The sequence below is a fragment of the Notolepis coatsorum genome, assembly GCF_963971535.1.
Source record: "Notolepis coatsorum genome assembly, chromosome: 2".
Classification (NCBI taxonomy): domain Eukaryota; kingdom Metazoa; phylum Chordata; class Actinopteri; order Aulopiformes; family Paralepididae; genus Notolepis; species Notolepis coatsorum.
The window spans coordinates 51,692,385-51,714,301 of NC_140166.1; the positions used below are offsets into that span (position 1 = coordinate 51,692,385).

The 21,917-nt window shown below is 45.2% G+C and overlaps 1 protein-coding gene and 1 pseudogene across 2 annotated transcripts in view; one reads left to right on the forward strand and one right to left on the reverse strand.

The window, feature by feature from the left end:
- LOC311223353 (protein transport protein Sec24C) overlaps positions 1-21,917 on the reverse strand; it is a gene marked incomplete at its 5' end in the record, with an annotated part of 112,958 nt that overhangs the window by 72,185 nt on the left and 18,856 nt on the right. The window contains 4 exons of the mRNA XM_084308144.1: positions 1,763-1,954; positions 11,492-11,604; positions 12,681-12,793; positions 13,282-13,417. Coding sequence (XP_084164270.1) covers positions 1,763-1,954; positions 11,492-11,604; positions 12,681-12,793; positions 13,282-13,417 — 554 coding nt within the window. The remainder of the gene's footprint in view (positions 1-1,762; positions 1,955-11,491; positions 11,605-12,680; positions 12,794-13,281; positions 13,418-21,917) is intronic.
- Positions 14,526-21,132, forward strand: LOC311224079 (E3 ubiquitin-protein ligase TRIM35-like; annotated as a pseudogene). Its single transcript has 5 exons — positions 14,526-14,630; positions 18,643-18,873; positions 18,963-18,985; positions 19,061-19,600; positions 21,092-21,132. The product of its transcript is annotated as an E3 ubiquitin-protein ligase TRIM35-like (transcript).

Genomic DNA, 21,917 nt, shown 5'->3' on the forward strand with positions numbered 1-21,917 from the left:
TATGCCCAAACCGTTCAGGTTGCTCGCCTGAAACCCCAAATACTTCCAAATGAAAGGTATATACCATATACATATGTGTCTTCACAAAATCATCAAGGGGGGGGGGGGGGGGGGGGGGGGGGGTCGTTTTAACTCGAAACTGCGATCATTACCAAAAGCATGTTTTAGGTCCGGTAAAATAGACATAGAATAGACCTTACCTTAGCCAGAAGGTACTCCAAAAAGAATAATCCCAGTGATCCCATCGCGATCACGATTACTTGTGTATATGGGAAACGATAGGTTTGAGGCGATAAAATCTCAGAGCGATTGCTCTGCAAGAACTCCTTCCCCTCAGAGAGAATCAGGACAGACAGGAATCAGGACAGACACTCCCCACACTAAACTATCCCAGTTCAAAAGGTAGGCGATACCGTCACCTGGCGAGATTCGATCGTCATTGCAATTCCAACGTAGGCAGATGTGCCAGGGAGACCCAGGGAGCTCCGGCAGAGTGTTTAGAACGGGTATCAAAGGAAAAAGATCAAAGGATCTAAAAACAAGATATTACGTTTTTGGCGCTCAAGCATTGGCGGCGAAACATGAGATATTACGTTTTTGGCACAGAAAGAGTTAAGAAATGGGCTGTTTTAAAGCACGGGTCGGCAACCTGCTGCTCTTTAGCCAATCAGCTGCGGCTCCCTGGCCAAAAATAAATAAATCATCAACTCAAACAGTACGTCACACCCCGCGCCTCTCCCTGCCGTCTGCAAGTGGCTAATCTTGAGTTTCCGACCCCCCAGTAAGCTAACCATGGATAAATCCAAAAAAGGGAAGTCTGAGGAAAATAGAGGGTTTAATTCAGCGTGGACAGATTAATTTGCTTTCACGAATAACGATGCAGGCTTACCTGTATGCCTGATATGTGGTGAGAAATTTGCGAACAACAAAAAATTTACTTTTTATTTTATAGATTTTCCACAAATAAGGGAAGGACTCAAATAGAGCTGCATAGTTCAGGGTTTTATTTCAAAGTCGGTCTACAGATGCCAGTGTTTTGTCTTCTCTTCTGCGTTTTATTTAAAAATAGGTCTACACAGCCAGTCTTTTTTCTCCTCTTCATAAGAGTTTGAGGTTTTCCTTTGTTATAACAGGTAAAAACAATAAAAAGTAAAAAAAAAATCTTTTTGTTGCTTTATAATTCCATTAATGCAACAAACTGTGTGCTATAAGTATAGAGTATAATAGATCGCAAATGACTTTGGGTATGCAATTGTCAGGCGTTTTATGCTAAATGTGGGGTATGCTTGGGGATAACTATATATAAAATGTTATACACAGTGTTATCTTCATTTTAAGGGTAAATTGGTTTTACGGCTCCAGAGGAATTTTATTTTGTGGGAGGGGGAGAAAATGGCTCTTTTGATAGTAAAGGTTGCTGACCCCTGAATTCCAGGCCTTGACTTTTTTTGGTAAAAAATCAAGCACTTTAAGCACTTTAAGGACCTTGGGAGGGGTTGCTACTTCTGGCCACACCTGAGGCTCAGGCAAGAGAGATCTGGAGACATTCACAGTATAATAAATTAGCATATAGCTACTTTACTGTGAATTTTAAACATTAAAAGGGGCACAAAGGAGTATCAGTACTGGAGTATGGGTGAGTCAAACATAGTCCTTTACACACAGGTTTATATTTCAAGATATAATAGTTATTCATACATTTATTTATAAAACATTTAATATTATCCAGTCAGTCAAAGTTGTCAATCAATAAGTCTATTACCTGTCAATGCTGTCTATACAGTCTTTGAGTGGCACTAGGAGCCCCTCCCTCACGGGAAGCTGCAGGTCCTCTATCTCCGTGACGACCAGCATGTGTGGGCGGGACAAAGCGGGGCTGAGGTCGTAGAGGTGGATCCTGCTGTCATAGGTCATCAAACCAACCCGGATGTCTGATTGGATAGCGCCGTCCTCCCTCCAACAAAATCAAATGAGAACAAAGAATGAATATAGACATTTATATATACAAACTGGATGTAATCAGGAAAATGTTAAAAAATTATATTCTATATGTTCTGAAGGTCCAGATTAACACTGAAAGTCTGCGTTTATTATTTTGTATAACTTATATATTGTTTATATATATAAGATATATATCTCTACGTCATCTGTTTACCTACCAGTATTCATCATTCGCTTATTGTGTGTCCCATTCTTGACGCTGTAGGCGCCAGGGCGCGCGCCCCCCCTAGACATGTTTTCAGAACATGTTCAGGCATGCCCGTTCAAGGGAGCGAGCGCATTGATTCTGTACAGGTGAACAGGCAGAGTCCAACAGGGAACTAATATAGAGTGTGTTGGGTAGACGACGTGCAGCAGCAGCATTACAGGAAAACTAACAGAGTGAGAGAGAAGACGTCTGGTGCAGTTGTACACAGACCGAGAGCAGTGTATCGTTATAGAGAGCCGTATGGCTAATTAGATACCACTATAATATTGTCGAGCCATTATTGGCACAGTATAGTGACTTGTGTAAGCGAAGTAACGTGGAGAGATTTATAGTTAAACCCAGCGGCGTTCTGGACATAACTACTCATTGGAGACCGCCTGCGGGTTAGCTTCCAGTACAGACGGAGCTAACTAGCTATCATCTATGCCAGGGGTTCTCAACCTTTCTGCTGCCAAGGCACCCCTGTGTCCAAAAAAATATTCCAGGGCACCCCTACATACGATAAAGACTTTTGCGGTCCTGTCTTTTTTGCTACAATGATGACAAAAGTGCTTGCTTTCAAAATAACGTTTATTTAACCCATTGAAACCGGGAAACAAACAGAAAATCATGTATTTTATTTTTAAATACAGAAAAATATCAAAGTGCTCTGTTGCAGCTGCACTGTTTTTCATAAAAATAACATAGTGTGACCATTTATCAAACAGAAAATCATGTATTTATTTTTTTAAATACAGAAAAATATCAATAAAGTGCTATCTGTTGCAGCTGCACTGTTTTCCATAAAAATAACATAGTGTGACCATTTATCAAACAGAAAATCATGTATTTATTTTTTTAAATACAGAAAAATATCAATAAAGTGCTATCTGTTGCAGCTGCACTGTTTTCCATAAAAATAACATAGTGTGACCATTTATCAAACAGAAAATCGTGTATTTATTTTTTTAAATACAGAAAAATATCAATAAAGTGCTATCTGTTGCAGCTGCACTGTTTTCTATACAAATAACATTGTGACCATTTATCAAACAGAAAATCATGTATTTATTTTTTTAAATACAGAAAAATATCAATAAAGTGCTATCTGTTGCAGCTGCACTGTTTTCAAAAAAAAATAAAAACTAGTGTGACCATTTCTCAAAACAGAAAATCATGTATTTATTTTTTTAAATACAGAAAAATATCAATAAAGTGCTATCTGTTGCAGCTGCACTGTTTTCTATAAAAATAACATAGTGTGACCATTTGGAAATATTATTCTAGTGAGGTGACGCTTGTTTATGACATCACATCCTGCCATTCTTTGTTGACGGTCAGGGACACAATGTTGACGTATAAAACAGCTATATATAAATGTAATCTGCAGAGTGCCTTTTACTGTTTATCTGTTAAATACAGTTTTCATTCATTCATTCACTTTTTGTATCATAATAATAACAGCAGCGGATACACTCACTTTGTCTGCACTTGGCGAGTAGCCCATCACCGTAGCCCAAGCGTGTAATTAGCACGCTTGTGATCCGGTCTTGAACTTTCCATAACGTGTCTCGATAAATCCATTTGATTAGATCCAGCACTGAATGCATTTAGTAATTATTATCACGACAGCCGCCCGCTTTGCAATTCATTGATAACGGATCAGAGCCGGCTCTGTAACGGAAATAGGACCCGCGATGTGACGTCACACGAATGCGACTTCTCTGGAAATGCGTTGGAAAATCTGTTGGTAAAAGCAATGACGCCTGACGCGGACGTTAAGTTGTTTCTATAATAACTTTACGAAACGTGTGAAGACATTTTGATCGATTTCTTTTTTAGTTCATGTTATTAGATTAGGCAATTATTGTATACACATGAAGCACTAGATAGACTATTTGTTTAGTTAATAGTTGTCATTCTATATTCTTAAAGAAACATTCCCATCAGGCATCTCGCGGAACCCCTGACAGCTCTCCGCGGAACCCCTGTGTGCCGCGGAACCCCTGTTGAGAACCGCTGATCTATGCCAACGGGCTTTTGGATTAATAGCTATTAACCCTGCCATCGGGCGCTAGGAATACAAGGACCGGTTCCGTACGAGACCCCTTCTCCCAGCGACGACAGGATTATCCCATCAGTCTACAATTTCTCTGGAGCCGGAGCTCTAGAGAGAACCACCGTCTCCAGCCACCATCTTGCTTTCCCTGTTCTGCGTGCTTCGTCTCAATCCACTCCATTCAGAGCTCCACCGGTTCGGGCACCCGTAGCATAGGAACTATCGTTACCGCGGACATTGTGACACTGATATTAAAGTATTAAAGGAGAGCTGTATTAAATAATATGTATGTTTACTATTAACATTAAACTGATGCTTGTTCAACTTGTATCCCTGTCCCCGCGCAGTTAATGGAGTGTCCGCCATTTTGAGTAACTGTACTGTCTGGCTAAATTAATATTCTTTAGTAGTGGTTTAATCTAAACAATCTAAATACAGTCAGGGTTGTGTAGCCCCTTAGCTACAATTGGTCCTTCGAGCCGGAGGGTATCAGTAATAATAATATTAGTGATAATATGGCCAGCGGCGGACACTCTCCAATCGGCTCTCCCCCATTAGAGCGCCCTAGGCGCCAGCGTCAGCCCCCTCCCCACTTGGAGAGCTACGCTGTAGAGTTACCCCTTAGCTTATCTACGAGGATGTTAAGCAAGGATAACATTAGTAGCTCAAGTATGCCCAACCTTATCGACCTGTCAACCCCAGAAGTAGAGACCCAAGCTAGTTTAAGTGAAACTGACTTAGCTTACGGGGGGGGACAAGCGGGGCATGACTTGACTATACCCATAGAACGCCGCGACCCCGAGATGGACCTCGGAGCGCACGAAAGTAAAGAACGCAGCGCCCCCGAGATGGACCTCGGAGCGCAAGAAGGTAAAGAATGCGCCCCCGAGATGGACCTCGGAGCGCACCAGAGTAAAGAGCACCGCGTCCCCAAGATGGACCTCGGAGCGCGGGAGAAGACAAAGTACAGCACCTCCGAGATGGACCTCGGAGCACGTGAGGATACCAGGTCACCGCCAAGCCCTGCCAACTCCAAATCACCATCATCAGCGTCATCCCTAAGCGAGGCCGACCAGAGGCTAGCGCAAGTCCTGATCGCCACGATAACCGCTTCAGCGGAAAGAGATCGCCTCCAGGCGCAACGAGAAAGTGAGCGTGAACATTCCAGAGTGGAAGAGAGACGCCTCCAGGCGCAACGAGAGAGCGAAAGCGAACACCTCAGAGTGGAAGAGAGACGCCTCCAGGCGCAACGAGAGAGCGAAAGCGAACATCTCAGACTGGAAGAGAGGCGCCTCCAGGCTGACGCCACGGCGCAACGAGAGAGTGAGCGCGAACATCTCAGACTGGAAGAGAGACGCCTCCAGGCTGACGCCACGGCGCAACGAGAGAGTGAGCGCGAACATCTCAGACTGGAAGAGAGACGCCTCCAGGCTGACGCCACGGCGCAACGAGAGAGTGAGCGCGAACATCTTAGACTGGAAGAGAGACGCCTCCAGGCTAAAGAAACCATGGAGCGAGACCGCGCCAATGCGCAGCGCGAGGTGGAGCGAGACCGTCTACAAGCACAAATAATGACGCAAGCGCTCCAGAATGGGACTCCCCACTCCTCAACCCGGAGCTCTCGAAGATCATCACGACAAGGGTCGAGGGCACCCTCCCCTCCCCGACAAAGCTACACGAGGCCCCGCCTACGGGAAGAGCCTGCTTACGTCGCAGAGCAGCTAGCCGAGCGACTACAAAGCCTGACGGAGGACGAGGGAGGACAGAAAGCCCACCCACACTACCCCCGGCTAGAGACAACTGAGCCCTGGACGACCTATCCGTCAAGGTACAGTCCCTAGTAGGGATGCTCGGGTCCCGAACGAGAGCGGGGGATGTACAAGTTGTACGCCAACTCCAACGTGGAGCGCATATTGGAGAAGCTCTCCCCATTCCGCCAAGAACGCTTTCGGCGGCAACGAAACTACCGTGACCCGAATGGCCCAGAACAGTCACTGCTGGATCTTGCTGACTTCCTAGCCAGGGAGGTTAGCAGCCTAAGAATTGACACCTTCGCATGGGGTGGCTCGAACATTAAAGAGGGACCTAGGAGGTCTAAAGACCACCAAAGCAGGCCCATCACAGTGATGCACCAGGCCGAGTCGGTGTCACGGCAGAAGAGTCACAACCCCCCCGCCAAGGGAAAATGGAAGATCGCATGTCAATACTGCGACAACGAACACTGGCTGTCACAGTGCGACGCATTCAAAAAACTGACCACCGTCGAAGTAAGTCAGTGGATTAAAGCTAACCGCCGCTGCTTCCGCTGCGCGCGCGGCCACATGGCAGCAGAATGCCGCCTTAAGAAGAAGTGTGGCAAGTGTGACGGCGCTCACCTCGAAGCACTGCACGAGAGCAACAAGCGCCCACCAGCTCCACAAAGCAACTCGAGAGCAGAAGTACTCTACATCGACCCCGCGAAGAGTGGGAGCTCCAGGGTGCTCCTCAAGGTGGTACGAGTACTCCTCAGTCACGGGGACAAGGTACTCGACACCTACGCCGTCCTCGACGACGGGCCGGAGAAGACACTCCTCTTCGCCTCCGCCACGACCCAGTTGGACTTGCGGGGTCCAGAGGAGACCATGACCCTCCGTACCATTCGTCGAGACTTAAAGACAATCAAAGGTGAAAACGTCTCGTTCACCATTGCAGCGATCGACCAGCCTGAGAAGCGGTACAGCATCAGCAAGGCGTTCACGAGCTACGACATAGGTTTGTCACGCTACGATTACCCCCATACCACAGTTGAGGGAAAAGTACGACCACCTACGCCAACTGCCCATACCGCTCATCAGCGGCGCTACACCGACCCTACTCATTGGCTCCGACCACACGGACCTCATTGTCCCAACTGATGCGGTCCACATCGGACCCCGAGGATGCCCAGCCGCGGTTAAGACCCGACTGTGCCCCACCACAAGGTCACCCACAACGGAAAGAACCGCATCGTGTTCAATTGCAGTTATCAGATTGGACAGCAGAATCTGAATAACCTACTCCTGCCCGGCCCGACACTCGGACCCTCCCTCCTCTGCGTCCTGATACGCTTTTGTCAGGACAAAGTGGCCATCAGCGGCGACATCAAGGGGATGTTCCTACAAGTTCGACTGATGGAGGAAGACAAGCCTCTACTGAGGTTTCTGTGGAGGGAGAGGCTCGACGACGAACAACCCTCGATATACCAATGGGAGGTACTCCCCTTCGGCACCACCTGCAGCCCGTGCTGCACCACTTTCGCGTTACAGAAGCACGTGGCCGAAGACCCCGGAGCCGACGATGATGTCCGACACAGCGTTGAACGAAGTTTCTACGTGGACAACTGTCTACAGAGCGTATCCACGCCAGAAGAAGCAGAGAGCATCCTACTGAAGCTACAGGCTTCATTAGCCAAAGGTGGATTCGACCTCCGACAGTGGGCCAGTAGCGACCCTCAAGTTCTCCGGCACCTCCCTCCAGAGACCAAGGCCGCGAGCAGCGAGATCTGGATGGCACACACCCCAGGCGAAGCGCAAGAGATGACTCTGGGCCTTGTCTGGCGCTTCAAGACGGACTCTCTTCACTACCGACACACACCTCTGAGGACGGATCAGGAGACGTCCACGACTAGACTGACCACTCGGCGGAGTGTGTACCGAACACTCGCCAGCCAGTACGACCCAATGGGGTGTATCCTTCCCTACACCACCCGGGCGAAGATGCTGGTGAGAGAACTGTGGGCCAAGGAGCAGGGCTGGGACGACCCCATACCCGAGCACCTAGCTACCACATGGAGAGAGTGGGAGGATGAACTTGTATTACTCCGCGAGGTGGCCATCACGCGGAGTTACTTCCCCCCTACAGTGCGGCTGGAGACGTGTCAGATAGACCTGCACGTCTACTCTGAAGTGGCGTACAGATCAGTGCCCTACCTGAGAGCTCGAGAAGAAGGAGGAGAAGTCCACGTGGCCTTCGTCCTGGCCCGCTCGAGGATAGCTCCTCGCAAGCAGCAGTCGATCCCGCGACTAGAGCTCTGTGCAGCTCTGGTAGGCTCGCAACTCGCAAAAATGGTGCAAAGTGAACTCACCATACCGGTGCGTGAGATCATCCTATGGTCAGACTCCATGACCGTGCTCACCTGGATCCAGTCCGCCTCCTGTCGGTACAAAGTTTTCGTTGGAGTCCGAGTAACCGAAATCCAAGACCTGGTAGGAGCGGCATGTTGGAGATATGTTGACACCAAGCAGAACCCGGCGGATGTCATCACACGGGGATGTCTCTAGCTGACCTCACCCGTCCTAACCCATACAGTGATGGCCCAGAGTTCCTCAAGCTCCCGGAGGAGAAGTGGCCTACCTCCACACCGCGGGAGGCGACCCAAGACGAGTCAGAAATAAAGAAGTCTATGTTCTGCGGGCTGAGTCAAGCCCCGGCTCCAACGGGCCCGGACCTAGACGACTGTCAAAAAGGATGCGGAACTTCTTCTGCTGCAGAGAGCGCAGAGAGACTCTTTCCCAGAGGAAATAGAGTGTCTGATAAGGACAAAGCCAGTCCCCTCAGACAGTCGACTCCTCACCTTAGCCCCAGAGATCGACGCCCAGGGCCTCAGCAGGGTGGGTGGTCGGTTGAGACAGGCCCCGGACTTGGCCGAGGATGTTAAGCATCCCATCGTCCTAAGCAGCCTACACAGGATAACAGATCTGATCATTCAGAAATACGACGAGGTGGTGTGCCACGCGAGGGCCGAGCGAGTCTTTGCGGAGATCCGACGGCGCTTCTGGATACTCCAAGGGAGAGAAGCTGTACGCCGATTCCAACGCACTTGCCCGACCTGTCGCAAGTGGAGGGCACAACCTATTATCCCGAAGATGGCAGACCTGCCTCCCTGCCGCCTCCGACTCGGCGAGCGGGCCTTCCATTCCACGGGCGTGGACTGCTTCGGCCCATTCAACGTCAAGAAAGGAAGAGGAACAGAGAAGAGGTGGGGCATCGTGTACAAATGCATGACCACCCGAGCTGTTCACATTGAGCTCCTCCAGTCGATGAGTACAGACTCGTTCCTCATGTCATTCCGGAGGTTCCAAGCGAGGAGAGGGACCCCATCAGTGCTATTGTCAGACCAAGGGACAAATTTCCGAGGAGGAGACACGGAACTGAGAGCGAGCTTCCTGAACATGGGTGAAGAACTCAAGACTAGCCTCGCTCCTGCTCAGGTCACCTTCCAGTTCAACCCTCCGAATGCCCCCCATTTCGGGGGAACGTGGGAGAGAGAGGTCCGATCAATAAAGACTGCTATGTACACCGTACTTGGAGCCCAGACCGTGGGCGATGAAGTCCTGGCTACGGTCCTCACAGAGATTGAGGGAGTTCTGAACTCCAAGCCCCTCGGCTACGTTCCAAGCGACGTAGCTGACATCGAACCCATCACCCCAAACTACCTCTTGATGGTGCGGCCGGACCCTGCCCTTTCTCAGACGGTGTACAGACAGGACGGGATGAACGGACGGAGGATGTGGAGACACAGCCAAGTACTGACCGACCAGTCTTGGGCCCGCTTCCTCCTACGCTACTTACCCTCCCTTCCAGCCCGCCAGAAATGGGTGAAAGACAGGGACAACCTGACCGTGGGGACCGTCGTGATGATCATAGACCAGTCACTACCCCGAGCTACGTGGCCAGCCGGCCGTGTGAGCAGAGTGATTAATGGTTCAGATGGGAAGGTCAGAGCGGCAGAAGTCATCGTCCAAGGGCGGACTTACACTAGACCTGTAGCTAAGTTGATAGAACTTCCTGCGTTCCCTGACCCCCCTGACGACGATGATAACCCACCGACCTTATAGATTATTCCAACTCCCCATAGCCCATTATGGAGAAATTAACTTGACCCTTAATATTAATCTGTGCCCCACATTTTATTTACTAATTAGGTTCGGACTAATTAGGGGGCGGCTGTTCTGAAGGTCCAGATTAACACTGAAAGTCTGCGTTTATTATTTTGTATAACTTATATATTGTTTATATATATAAGATATATATCTCTACGTCATCTGTTTACCTACCAGTATTCATCATTCGCTTATTGTGTGTCCCATTCTTGACGCTGTAGGCGCCAGGGCGCGCGCCCCCCTAGACATGTTTTCAGAACATGTTCAGGCATGCCCGTTCAAGGGAGCGAGCGCATTGATTCTGTACAGGTGAACAGGCGGAGTCCAACAGGGAACTAATATAGAGTGTGTTGGGTAGACGACGTGCAGCAGCAGCATTACAGGAAAACTAACAGAGTGAGAGAGAAGACGTCTGGTGCCGTTGTACACAGACCGAGAGCAGTGTATCGTTATAGAGAGCCGTATGGCTAATTAGATACCACTATAATATTGTCGAGCCATTATTGGCACAGTATAGTGACTTGTGTAAGCGAAGTAACGTGGAGAGACTTATAGTTAAACCCAGCGGCGTTCTGGACATAACTACTCATTGGAGACCGCCTGCGGGTTAGCTTCCAGTACAGACGGAGCTAACTAGCTATCATCTATGCCAACAGGCTTTTGTTTTGGATTAATAGCTATTAACCCTGCCATCGGGCGCTAGGAATACAAGGACCGGTTCCGTACAAGACCCCTTCTCCCAGCGACGACAGGATTATCCCACCAGTCTACAGTTTCTCTGGAGCCGGAGCTCTAGAGAGAACCACCGTCTCCAGCCACCATCTTGCTTTTCCCTGTGCCGCCTCGCTCCGTCTCACTCCATTCAGAGCTCCACCGGTCGAGTATCCGTAGTATAGGAACTATCGTTACCGCTGACTTTGTTGCACTGACATTCTATTATTAAAGGAGAACCGTGATATATACTATGTATGTTTACTATTAACATTAAAATGATGCTTGTTCAACTTGTATCCCTGTCCCCGCGCAGTTAATGGAGTTTCCGCCATTTTGTCTAACTGTACTGTCTGGCCATTAATATTCTTTAGTAGTGGTTTAATCTAAACAATCTAAATACAGTCAGGGTTGTGTAGCCCCTTAGCTACACTATATAATAATAATAATAATAATAATAATAATAATAATAATAATAATAATAATAATAATAATAATAATAATAATAATAATAATAATAATAATAATAATAATAATAATAATAATAAGAGAAAAGCAAGTGTGTGTGTGTGTGTGTGTGTGTGTGTGTGTGTGTGTGTGTGTGTGTGTGTGTGTGTGTGTGTGCGTGTTTACCCATTCAGAGGAGTGAGCAGAGTGTGTAACTGTTGTGTTACCAGGTCCAGATGTCCTCCTCTCAGCGCTGAGGCAGACACGTCTATGGCTAGAAACAACACAGCAGCCTCATCCTGGAACAGTACACACACACACACACACACACACGCACACACAGACAGACAGACACACAGACACACACACACACACACATAGAAATGTATCACCATTGTCGGGGGGGGGGGGGGGGACCTCTCCAATTTCTGTATCGTTTTACATAAACTTTTTGTTAATGATACAAATATTGTTGTATTTATTATTATGATTATTTAAATCCAAGAATGTCTGTGATGTGAACGCAATCACCAATGATTTCTCACAAATTATGCACTTAAGAACACGGGCTCACACCAATCTGCCCCATCTACCGACTGCTTTTCCACGTTCGTAAATCCTGTTCTTAGCTAAGAACGAGTCCCTGATAAGAAACCATTCGTGAATGCCAAATCGTCGCGAGAACTTCGTAAGTGGAGTTAAGAAGAGATTTCTTTGTAACTTTTCGTAAGTCCGTTAGTGAATGAGGAGCATATTGTGTTCTGCACTAATGTCCCCTTGGTTATAATGAACATATATAATATATGTGTGTATATATATATATAATTCGCGACAGACAACATTTGATTTGACATTTGTTGTAAATTCATGGTGTTGTCTTAGTCTAGTTGTAGTCGGGCTATTGAGAAACAAGTTGTGTTTGCTCTGTGTGTCCTGCCATGCATAACCTAAACTATTGGTTTAACCCTTTCACTACCACACTACAGAAGGTTAACCCTTTCACTACCACACTACAGACGGTTAACCTTCTGTAGTGTGGTAGTGAACGGGTTAACCCTTTGCCGTGTGGCAGTGAACGGGTTAATTGAGAGTTTACAAGGTCCTCTATGATGATGCAACATTCAAAGCCAGAAGCCAGAGCCGGACACCACACGTCAGTCACGTCAGTCACGTCAGTCACGTCAGTCACGTCAGTCAGGGACATTCGCTATTGTAAGCAGCCCTCTCGGTCCGGCTAATACATGGTTGTCAATCTAAAAATGAGGTTGTTTTTCTTAATTCCTGAAAAGCTGACCATTTTGGAAACAATAGGTTTTGATACGACAGAATCACACACACACACACAACAGATAACTGGACAGTGAGTCAATCTAACCTTTTGAGAGTTGGTAATAATCTCATAGGACCCCATACTAAGTTCTGGTCTGTTGTCTTTGTCGACCCGGACCCCTTCCACTCCTCTGGTGGGTTGATAGAGCTGCCATGGTACTGAGAGAGGAGGGGGGGGGGGGGAGAGAGGAGGATGAGGGGGAGGAGAGGAGGAGGGAGGAGAAAGAGGAGGGGGAGGAGAGAGAGGAGGAGGAAGAGAAGGAGGGAGGAGAAAGAGGGGAGGGAGGAGAAAGAGGGGGAGGAGGAGAGAGAAGAGGAGGGAGGAGAGAGAGGGGGGAGGAGAGAGAAGAGGGGTGGAGATTGATAAAGAGTGAGATAGAGATTGAGAGGGAGATAGAGTGATAGAGATTGATAGAGATAAACACACAGAGATACATAAAGGGGGAGAGAGAGATTGATAGAAAGAGAAACAGATTGATATAGAGCAAAAGAGAGAGAATCACAGAATGAGAAAGGAGGCAGCAGAGGAGGTATGTCCAGACAAAAGAAGCGAAACACATTTCCATACATTCCTGAAAAGGTTACATTTGGGATTATATATATATATATATATATATATATATATATATATATATATAATATCTTACCATCACTGAGTTTGCCACAGAAGGGGCAGGAGAACCTCTGGCCACAGTCCTGCCAGCCCATCGCTGGGCACATGGAGGCTCCACACTCTCCACAGCCCCCCACACACGCTGACTCACTGCACACCAGCAGGGGGCGCTGATCTCACACACACACACACACAACACATCACTGTGAGTGAAATGAAACACAAACTGAACTCCAAAGAAGTCCTCACCCTAAAAGGAACTGGATTTATGTGGTTTATAAGGGAGTAATGGGAAGTCAAATAGCTCTTTTACGTTGGTTGCTAAGGAATGTTGTCGCCTACAAAAGGCCACTTTCATGCACATATCGGTCTTTGCATAAGTCACACACAGGGATATCAACAACACTGAAACTGCTACTGAAAACATGAAATAAACATGCTCCGCTCCGTTCTCTTCACCATTCCATCAGCAGAAATTATTCTCTGTTGCAAATATAAGCTGTTGCTTTGTGTGGTAGAATTGTATTATTGTATATTTGTTATATTGAACTGTTGTGTTGTTCCGTGTTATATTTCCATTTTTATTTATGATTTAATTGTATTTCTGTCATAGGCTGTGTTGTTTATCGTGTATGGTTTGAATTATAATAATTGTAAAATAATTGTAATTCTTTTTAGGTGTGATGGATTGGATGGGTGCTTTTTGGGTTGTGGTTAGGGTTAGGGTGCGTGGTGGTAGGGTGTGTGGTGGTAGGGTCTGGGTTTTTGGGTTGTGTAGGGGATAGGTATAATTGTTTTTAATATAATGTTACGTTATTTTTCTTCCTATCGAGTGTCGACCCCAGCAGCTGGTACCACTGTAGAAGCTAATCAGGATCTGTAATAAACAATAAACCTGCTGCTTCCATGAGTTAAAAAAGTGTAGTTTCATTCAGTAATGGGCAGATCAGATTTAGTATTCTATAGGGTTGAGGAATTGTGCAACCTTCCATCTTTCCTGAACAGTACCACCCAGTACAGCTTGCTTCCTGTTCTGTCAAAGCTCTTCCTCTTGTGTGCCTCGTGTCTAAATACAGGACATGAGAAGACCAGTGTTCTTACTACCACCTCATACCGAGACAAAAGAAAACCTTTAGACAAAGACAGGAAGGAATAGTGATCTTCACGCTGACCAGTGACTTCTGCGTGCTGCGGACATAATCAAAGTGAGTTCATAACAACCGTGATCGAAAGTGAAAGTGAACTTCAGAGCACATTCTAGTGTTACAGAGTGAGAAAATGGCTTCGTCTCAAATATGGGCTGAAGAGGACTTGCGTTGTCCCGTGTGCTGTGACATCTATAAAGACCCCGTCCTCCTGTCCTGTAGCCACAGCTTCTGTAAAGTCTGTCTGCAGGAATGCTGGCGAGAGAAAGCAGAAAGGAACTGTCCACTTTGTAGGAGAAGATCTTCAAGGTCAAAACCTCTGTGTAACTTGGTTTTGAAGAACCTGTGTGAGGCCCTGAAGGAAAGACGCCAGGCGGCTCCAGCAGGGTCTGGGGTGCTCTGCGGTCTGCACACTGTCTGGACCATCAACAGCCCATCTGCTGTGTGTGTCGCGATTCAAAGAAACACAAGAACCACAACTGCTGCCCCATAGATGAAGTTGTAGAGGACCGCAAGGTACAGCAACACCATTACAGCATACTTATATAATCTACTAATGCTCAGCACTAACATACATGCACCACATGAGACATACCACCAGAGGTCACTATGCAGTTCCTAAAGCTAGAACACAATCAACAGCCCTACTAGGCTGTATGGTGAAGGCTGAGAAGTGGCTAGAAAACTATTCTCGTTCCCAGCTCGGCGGACTACACAATTTTCACTCTGGGCTAAATATCTATTGGTGTAGATTTAGGAATAAAAAGTTCTCCATTAACAATCCTGCCCGTTTTGCACAATCATAATTTGAAAGTCGGGACTAGATCTTTCCTCACGAACGGATACTTGGTCACCGTGTAGTTTTATTTGACGTAATTGGTGAGAGTTTGGTCACGTATCTTGCGCTAGACCAGTGCTTCTCAAACTTTTTCTGTCAGGCCCCCCTTTGGCGGACCAAAATATTTTGGGCGCCCCCCCCCCCTCGCCCCAACAAAATAGTCATGAAATGGGCCATGTTTAAATTTATTGAAATAACACCAATATCGTGACCTTTCAAATTGACAACACCTTCCCTCGCGAGAGCCACCTTGCCTCGCTGTGAAACAGCACTGCAGAATGGTCAGCTTCCATCTCCTCACACAGCGCAGAGAACAGGCGCGCTTTCAGGGGTCGGGTTTTGATGAAATTTACCACGTTTATAACTTCTGTCAAAACCTCATTCAGCTCAGGGCTAAGCTGTCTTGACGCTGGCGCCTCTCTGTGAATTTACAGTGCGTCCATTGCGCGTTTGGTGAGACCCCCTTGATGAGCGCCTGTAGCCCCCTCCTTTTCCCTGCGCACACGTCAGAGCAAAAGCCCACACAGTTCTCCCATTTCAGTCCATGTTCGGTCAGGTAACTGTCAATAATTTTGAAGAGCTCATCAGCTGTCGCTCTGTTTTTGACATATTTGCAAAACAGCAGATCTTCACTCAGTGACTGGGTATTTACAAAGCGAACATAGGAAATAAGCAAACAGTCTTTATTGCTGTCAGTCTTTGACAAGGCAACACGCATGTCATCCTCAAGGCTCAACTTGGCCCTATATTTTGTTTTCAGAGCTGTCATGGATGAAAAGCCAGCTTCACACAGATATGTAGTGCTGAATGGTATCAACACCTTAACTGCTGCATCATGAGATACTTGGTACTCAGCACCACACTCTGAAACTAGCTCTCCAGGTGGTATCAGATGAGATTTCAATGAGTTCTTCCAAGAGTTTGGATGGAGATGTGTCAGGAAGCTTTGTCTCAATGTTGTCGGTAAAGTTTTTTTTTATCCAGAGTAACTTGGTGATCCTTTTCTGTGCTTTATTAAATAATGATTTTCAGATTTTGAGAAATGGTCAAACTTATCCAAATATGGTATTTTCATGGAGAACAGTGCAGCTGCAACAGATAGCACTTTAGTGATAATTTTCTGTAATCCAAAAAAAAATTAAAAATAAATAAATCTCTTTTAAATTTTTTTTTATCTCAAGGCCCCCCCTGTCATGCCTCTGCGCCCCCCCCTGGGGGGCGCGCCCCACACTTTGAGAAACACTGCGCTAGACCAATAGCAGCTCTCGTTGTGGCCAAGTTACAGACAACAAGAAATGTGTGTAAACAGTAACGTGACGTTAGCATGTCATCCACAAAGTACATCTCGACGAAAATGGACAAAAAACAAAAACAAAAAATTCTAACGTTCGCAAAATAGGTTTCTAAACGATGTTATATGTATATACGCTACTTGCTATAGGCAAGCAATTGGATACAGCTGAGAAACGGGCCACAACATACGTGTTATTAACCATACATTTAAATTATATCCCCTTCTCCCTACACCAACAACACAGCATTGCACACACTGTGAAAACGTCAAATAAAACTATGCAGTGACCAAGTATCCGTTCGCGAGGAAAGATCTAGTCGCAACTTTAAAATTATGATTGCGCAAAACGGGCAGGATTGTAAATGGAGAACTTTTTATTCCTAAATCTACACCAATATATCTTTCACCCAGAGTGATAATTGCGTAGTCCGCCGAGGTGGGAATGGGATTCACCTTACAGCCTATACGGCAGTAAATACATTCTGTACATTTTAGACACACAGTTACATTTATTTTAGTGGTAGGAATGTCAATAGCCTATACAAATGCAATAGCTGGTACAAGTTTACTTTGTATGTATATATCCAGTGTCTTTGAATCAGGGTAAAAGATGTAGTATTATGTATGTATGTTTATGGTTTCTCACTGCTTGTGAATTTAGTGAATAGTAATATATCCTGCATTATGTAATATATATTGTACTATGTATGATTCCATACCAATAAGAATATGGTATGTATAGTAATATGTTTGAGAGAAATGATGTTGTCACTTTCTGATTTGAGTACCACTTGGTCGTCTGTAAATGATCTATTGTCATGTTTATATGTTATGTGTTTTACCCCAGGAAAAACATCAGCTAATGGGGATCCTAATAAAATCATAAATCAGCACTTGTCAAATTAATTTTATGATATATTATATACATTTTACAATATATTATATTGAATAATATAAGTAAAATAGAACATTATATAACAACCTACACTGTGGAGAGTACAGGGTTCTGCTTAGATTTTTTCTTTGTTTGGTTGCTCTTCGACACACAGAAACACCTGTTTATCTATCAAAGTAAAACGCATGTTTCTCCAGAACATATGTTTCATTGCAGGAGGAGCTCCAGGCTGCACTGAAGCTCTTACAGAAGAAGCTGAGAACCTTTCATGAAATTAAACTAAAACGTGACCAAGCAGCAAAACACATAAAGGTACCAATATCCAGTTCCAGTGGCAATATGTAGTGTGTAGTGTTTAGGTAAGAATGTAAACAATATGTAGTGTGTAGTAGGGCTGTCCCCGACTAAGGATTTGGATGGTCGACTAGGATTGGCCAAAATTTGTCGTTGGTCGACTATTGGTCGACAAAAAAAAAAAAAAAAAAAAAGTACAAGATTAAATAATTTTTTTATTTTAATTTTTTTGCTTTTTTTCGTTCCGTTTGGGCTGTGGGGGGTACTTAATGTCTGAAGGAGTCGACTGAAGGCTTCTTGTCCTCTGCAAAAGCATGCAATTGGTCCACTGATGGATACATCTTGATATTTGTCTAGTGTGTTCATTAGATGGATGAAATCCTCTTTCAGTGCCTCTGTGCCTGTTTTCATAGGCAGTTAGCCTCTGGTATGCGTGCCATTAGCGTTAGCCACGGTTCTAGGCCTCTTTTCTTTTGGAAAGAATGATAAAAAAAATAAAAATAAAAAAATATTAATATATATATATTTTGTTTTTATTATTATATTCGACTAAGAGGTTGGCCAGTCGACTACGGCTCCTTTCGACCGATTAGTCGACTAATCGATTAATAGGGGTCAGCCCTAGTGTGTAGTGTATAGGTAAGAGTGTAAACAATATGTAGTGTGTAGTGTATAGGTAAGAGTGTAAACAATATGTAGTGTGTAGTGTATAGGTAAGAGTGTAAACAATATGTAGTGTGTAGTGTATAGGTAAGAGTGTAAACAATGTGTAGTGTGTAGTGTATAGGTAAGAGTGTAAACAATGCCATTGTTGTTCATTATTGTATGAAGTGAAAAGAAAAACTGATTTTGCAACAGTGAGATGTTACCCACTTTATATCTTCTGCCCATTGTGTGACAGAGGTACATGTTTAACCCCATGTCTCCAGGTCCAGACCCAGCACACAGAGTGGCAGATTATAAAGGAGTTTAAGAAGCTTCACCAGTTTCTACAAGAGGAAGAGGAGGCCAGGGTAGCTGCACTGAGGAAGGAAGAGGAGCAGAAGAGTCAGATGATGAAGAAGAAGATTGAGGGACTGAGCAGAGAGATTTCAACCCTTTCAGACACAATCAGAGCCATAGAAGAGAAGCTGAGAGCTGAAGACGTCTCCTTCCTGCAGGTCAGGACAATTCTCTCTAAGTTCATATATGGAATGACTGGTTGTGGATGTTTATTAGTGTTTAACTTGAACTTTCTCTACCTCCACAGAACTACACGACCACTGTGAAAAGGTAAGTTCTCTCCTCTCTCTCTCTCTTCTCTGAAGCCAAACCCAGAGTAGCACTGACTCCTGAATGTTCTTCCAGAACTCAGTATAAGCTGCCGGATCCACAGCTGGTCTCAGGAGCGCTGATAGATGTGGCCAAACACCTGGGCAACCTGAGCTTCAGAGTCTGGGAGAAGATGAAGGAGAGGGTCAAGTTCAGTCCTGTCATTCTGGACCCAAACACTGCACGCCCCTATCTCTCTCTGTCTGATGATCTGACCAGTGTGAGGAGAACAGACACATGGCGGCAACTCCCTGACAACCCAGAGATGCGTTTTAAGTATGGTGTTCTGGGTTCTGAAGGCTTCAGCTCAGGAAGACACAGCTGGAAGGTGGAGGTTGGAGACCATACTGACTGGGAGGTAGGTGTAAATTAAAGAGTCATTAGCCAGGAAGGGGGGGCTATATTATCAAACACAAGAATCTGGAGTCTGGGAGTCTATCAGTGGTAAGCACACTAATGGTCGGGGTAAGACCCTCACAGGGAAGAAGAGGCTCCAGAAGATCACAGTGCAGCTGGACTGTGACAGGGGGGCGGTGACCTTCTACGACCATAAAGACAAGTCTCACTTCTACACTTGTGAAAAAACCTTCACTGAGAAACTCTACCCATTCTTCAGTATAGGATGGTCTCGTCATGCCAAACACCCCGATATAAAAATCTGCCAATCAGAGGGGTCTCTCTCTGTGTCAGATTCAGATTCAGATTCAGATTCAGATTGAGGCATTGATCAGCCTAGCGGCTGAGGGGAAGAAACTCTTCGGCGCCCTGGAGTCGTGCAGGGACCTGAGGGAGGGCAGGGGACAGCCAATCTGACTAACTGTTTGATGTATATAAAGTTTGTAGTGTTTTTGTAGAATATAGTATAGTCCAAGTGTTATTGTGTAGAGGCATAGAATAGTAGTCTGGATAATATGTGTTCTTGTATTGAAATGTTTGCGTTTGCTGTTGTTAGCAGTGTGTATAATGTGTCCTTGTAATAAAATGTTTGTGTTTGCTGTGTGTCATGTCCTGTCGTTGCCTTCAAGGTTGAGCTTGTGAAGACACACAGACTGACGAGATTTGAAGATATTCTACAGTGGTAATGGTACATACATTAGACCTCATTCACTAACATTTTGATAAGTATCTTTGTAAATATCTTCTTATGAACTTCATAAGAACAAACTTATGAAAGATCCTGATCAAAATTAGATTAGATTCAAATGAATCATCATTATACAGCACAAGTACAGTACAACAAAGTACAAACGGAGTACAAATGGAACAGTAAAGTGCAATAGAAATATACAATGCACATGTGATTAAACTGGGTAGGAAATATATAAATACTACAGAGTAATAGTGCTCATCAGATGCATGTGCTTTTGGCTTATTTAAGTTTCTGGTAAAAATTCGTTTGCAACATGCTACATTAACAAGTCCTTACTCTGGAGGTCAAAGTTCACTAGCATTCCCAAGCTCACCTCTATGATGTCACTTCCTGCCCACATGGTATATAGCTCCCATTTTTACTAGCTATCACTGCTAGCCTATTACACTGAAGATGGAACACCTGTTCCCAAACATGTCTGTACTAATAGGCTGCCATTAAAAACAATTTTTTTAAATCTGAGAGTGCTGGTCTGGCCTTCGGCTTTTTTCTTCTTAAATGTTTGGGATTTCAGCACCCAGTGTCAGATACTGAGAGCGCGGTCTAACTTGACTTTGATACATAGCTACTTTGGTAGTTTAGAGACCTGCAGCTCCAGAGTTTACAGTTCACCCTGTCCCTAGTGGATATACATCAGCTTTCGTAGCTACAACGATGGAGTCAAGAGACTCATTCTCGCCTGAAGCAGAGAGAGACTCGTATCCTACTCCATGGCGTGACCCTTACTAACTATTGGCAGGATGCCATCATCCCGAGGGGCCTGCTTTTTGCCAAGGCAAGACATCGAGCGGCATAAGAGATGCTGGAGACGAGGAGACGAACGGGACTATCTACACACTTGGTGCCTCCTGCAGGCCTACCAGGCAGCCCAGAGACCCACCTAAGAAGGAGATGTATCCGCTGTGCTCCCTCCGTAGATGATGTTTCCGGACGGCCACCTTCCACCATGGAGGAGTAAGCAAGAAAGGATCATCGGTCCCGGAGATATACACATTTACTGACATTTCAAGTGTTTATTTGAGTGATTAGCACCACTATGTCCTTGCTTAAGAGTGTACCGTATCTCTCTATTTTCTCCTAATGCAATCTTATTGTTTAAAGGACTCGTTAGTCTACAATGCCCTCTAGAGAGGAGACGGGTTACTATATTCATTTGATTAATGGCTCTGTACCAAAGGGAATGAATGAAAAAATTGTTGTTATCCTGTTTCCTACAAGTGACTTTTTATTACTTTTATTTTCATGAGTATATTATTATTATTTTATGAATGGAGAAAAGTTTTCCTTCTGTTGTAGTGGTTCTTTGCTTATAGAGTTTTGTGTTTGCTTTTGGCTTATTTAAGTTTCTGGTAAAAATTCGTTTGCAACATGCTACATTAAGAAGTCCTTACTCTGGAGGTCAAAGTTCACTAGCATTCCCAAGCTCACCTCTATGATGTCACTTCCTGCCCACATGGTATATAGCTCCCATTTTTACTAGCTATCACTGCTAGCCTATTACACTGAAGATGGAACACCTGTTCCCAAACATGTCTGTATTATAGGCTGCCATTAAAAACAATTTTTTTAAATCTGAGAGTGCTGGTCCGGCCTTCGGCTTTATTCTTCTTAAATGTTTGGGATTTCAGCACCCAGTGTCAGATACTGAGAGCGCGGTCTAACTTGACTTTATTAAACTGGGTAGAAAATATATAAATACTACAGAGTAATAGTGCTCATCAGATGCATGTGCAGAGCTATAGT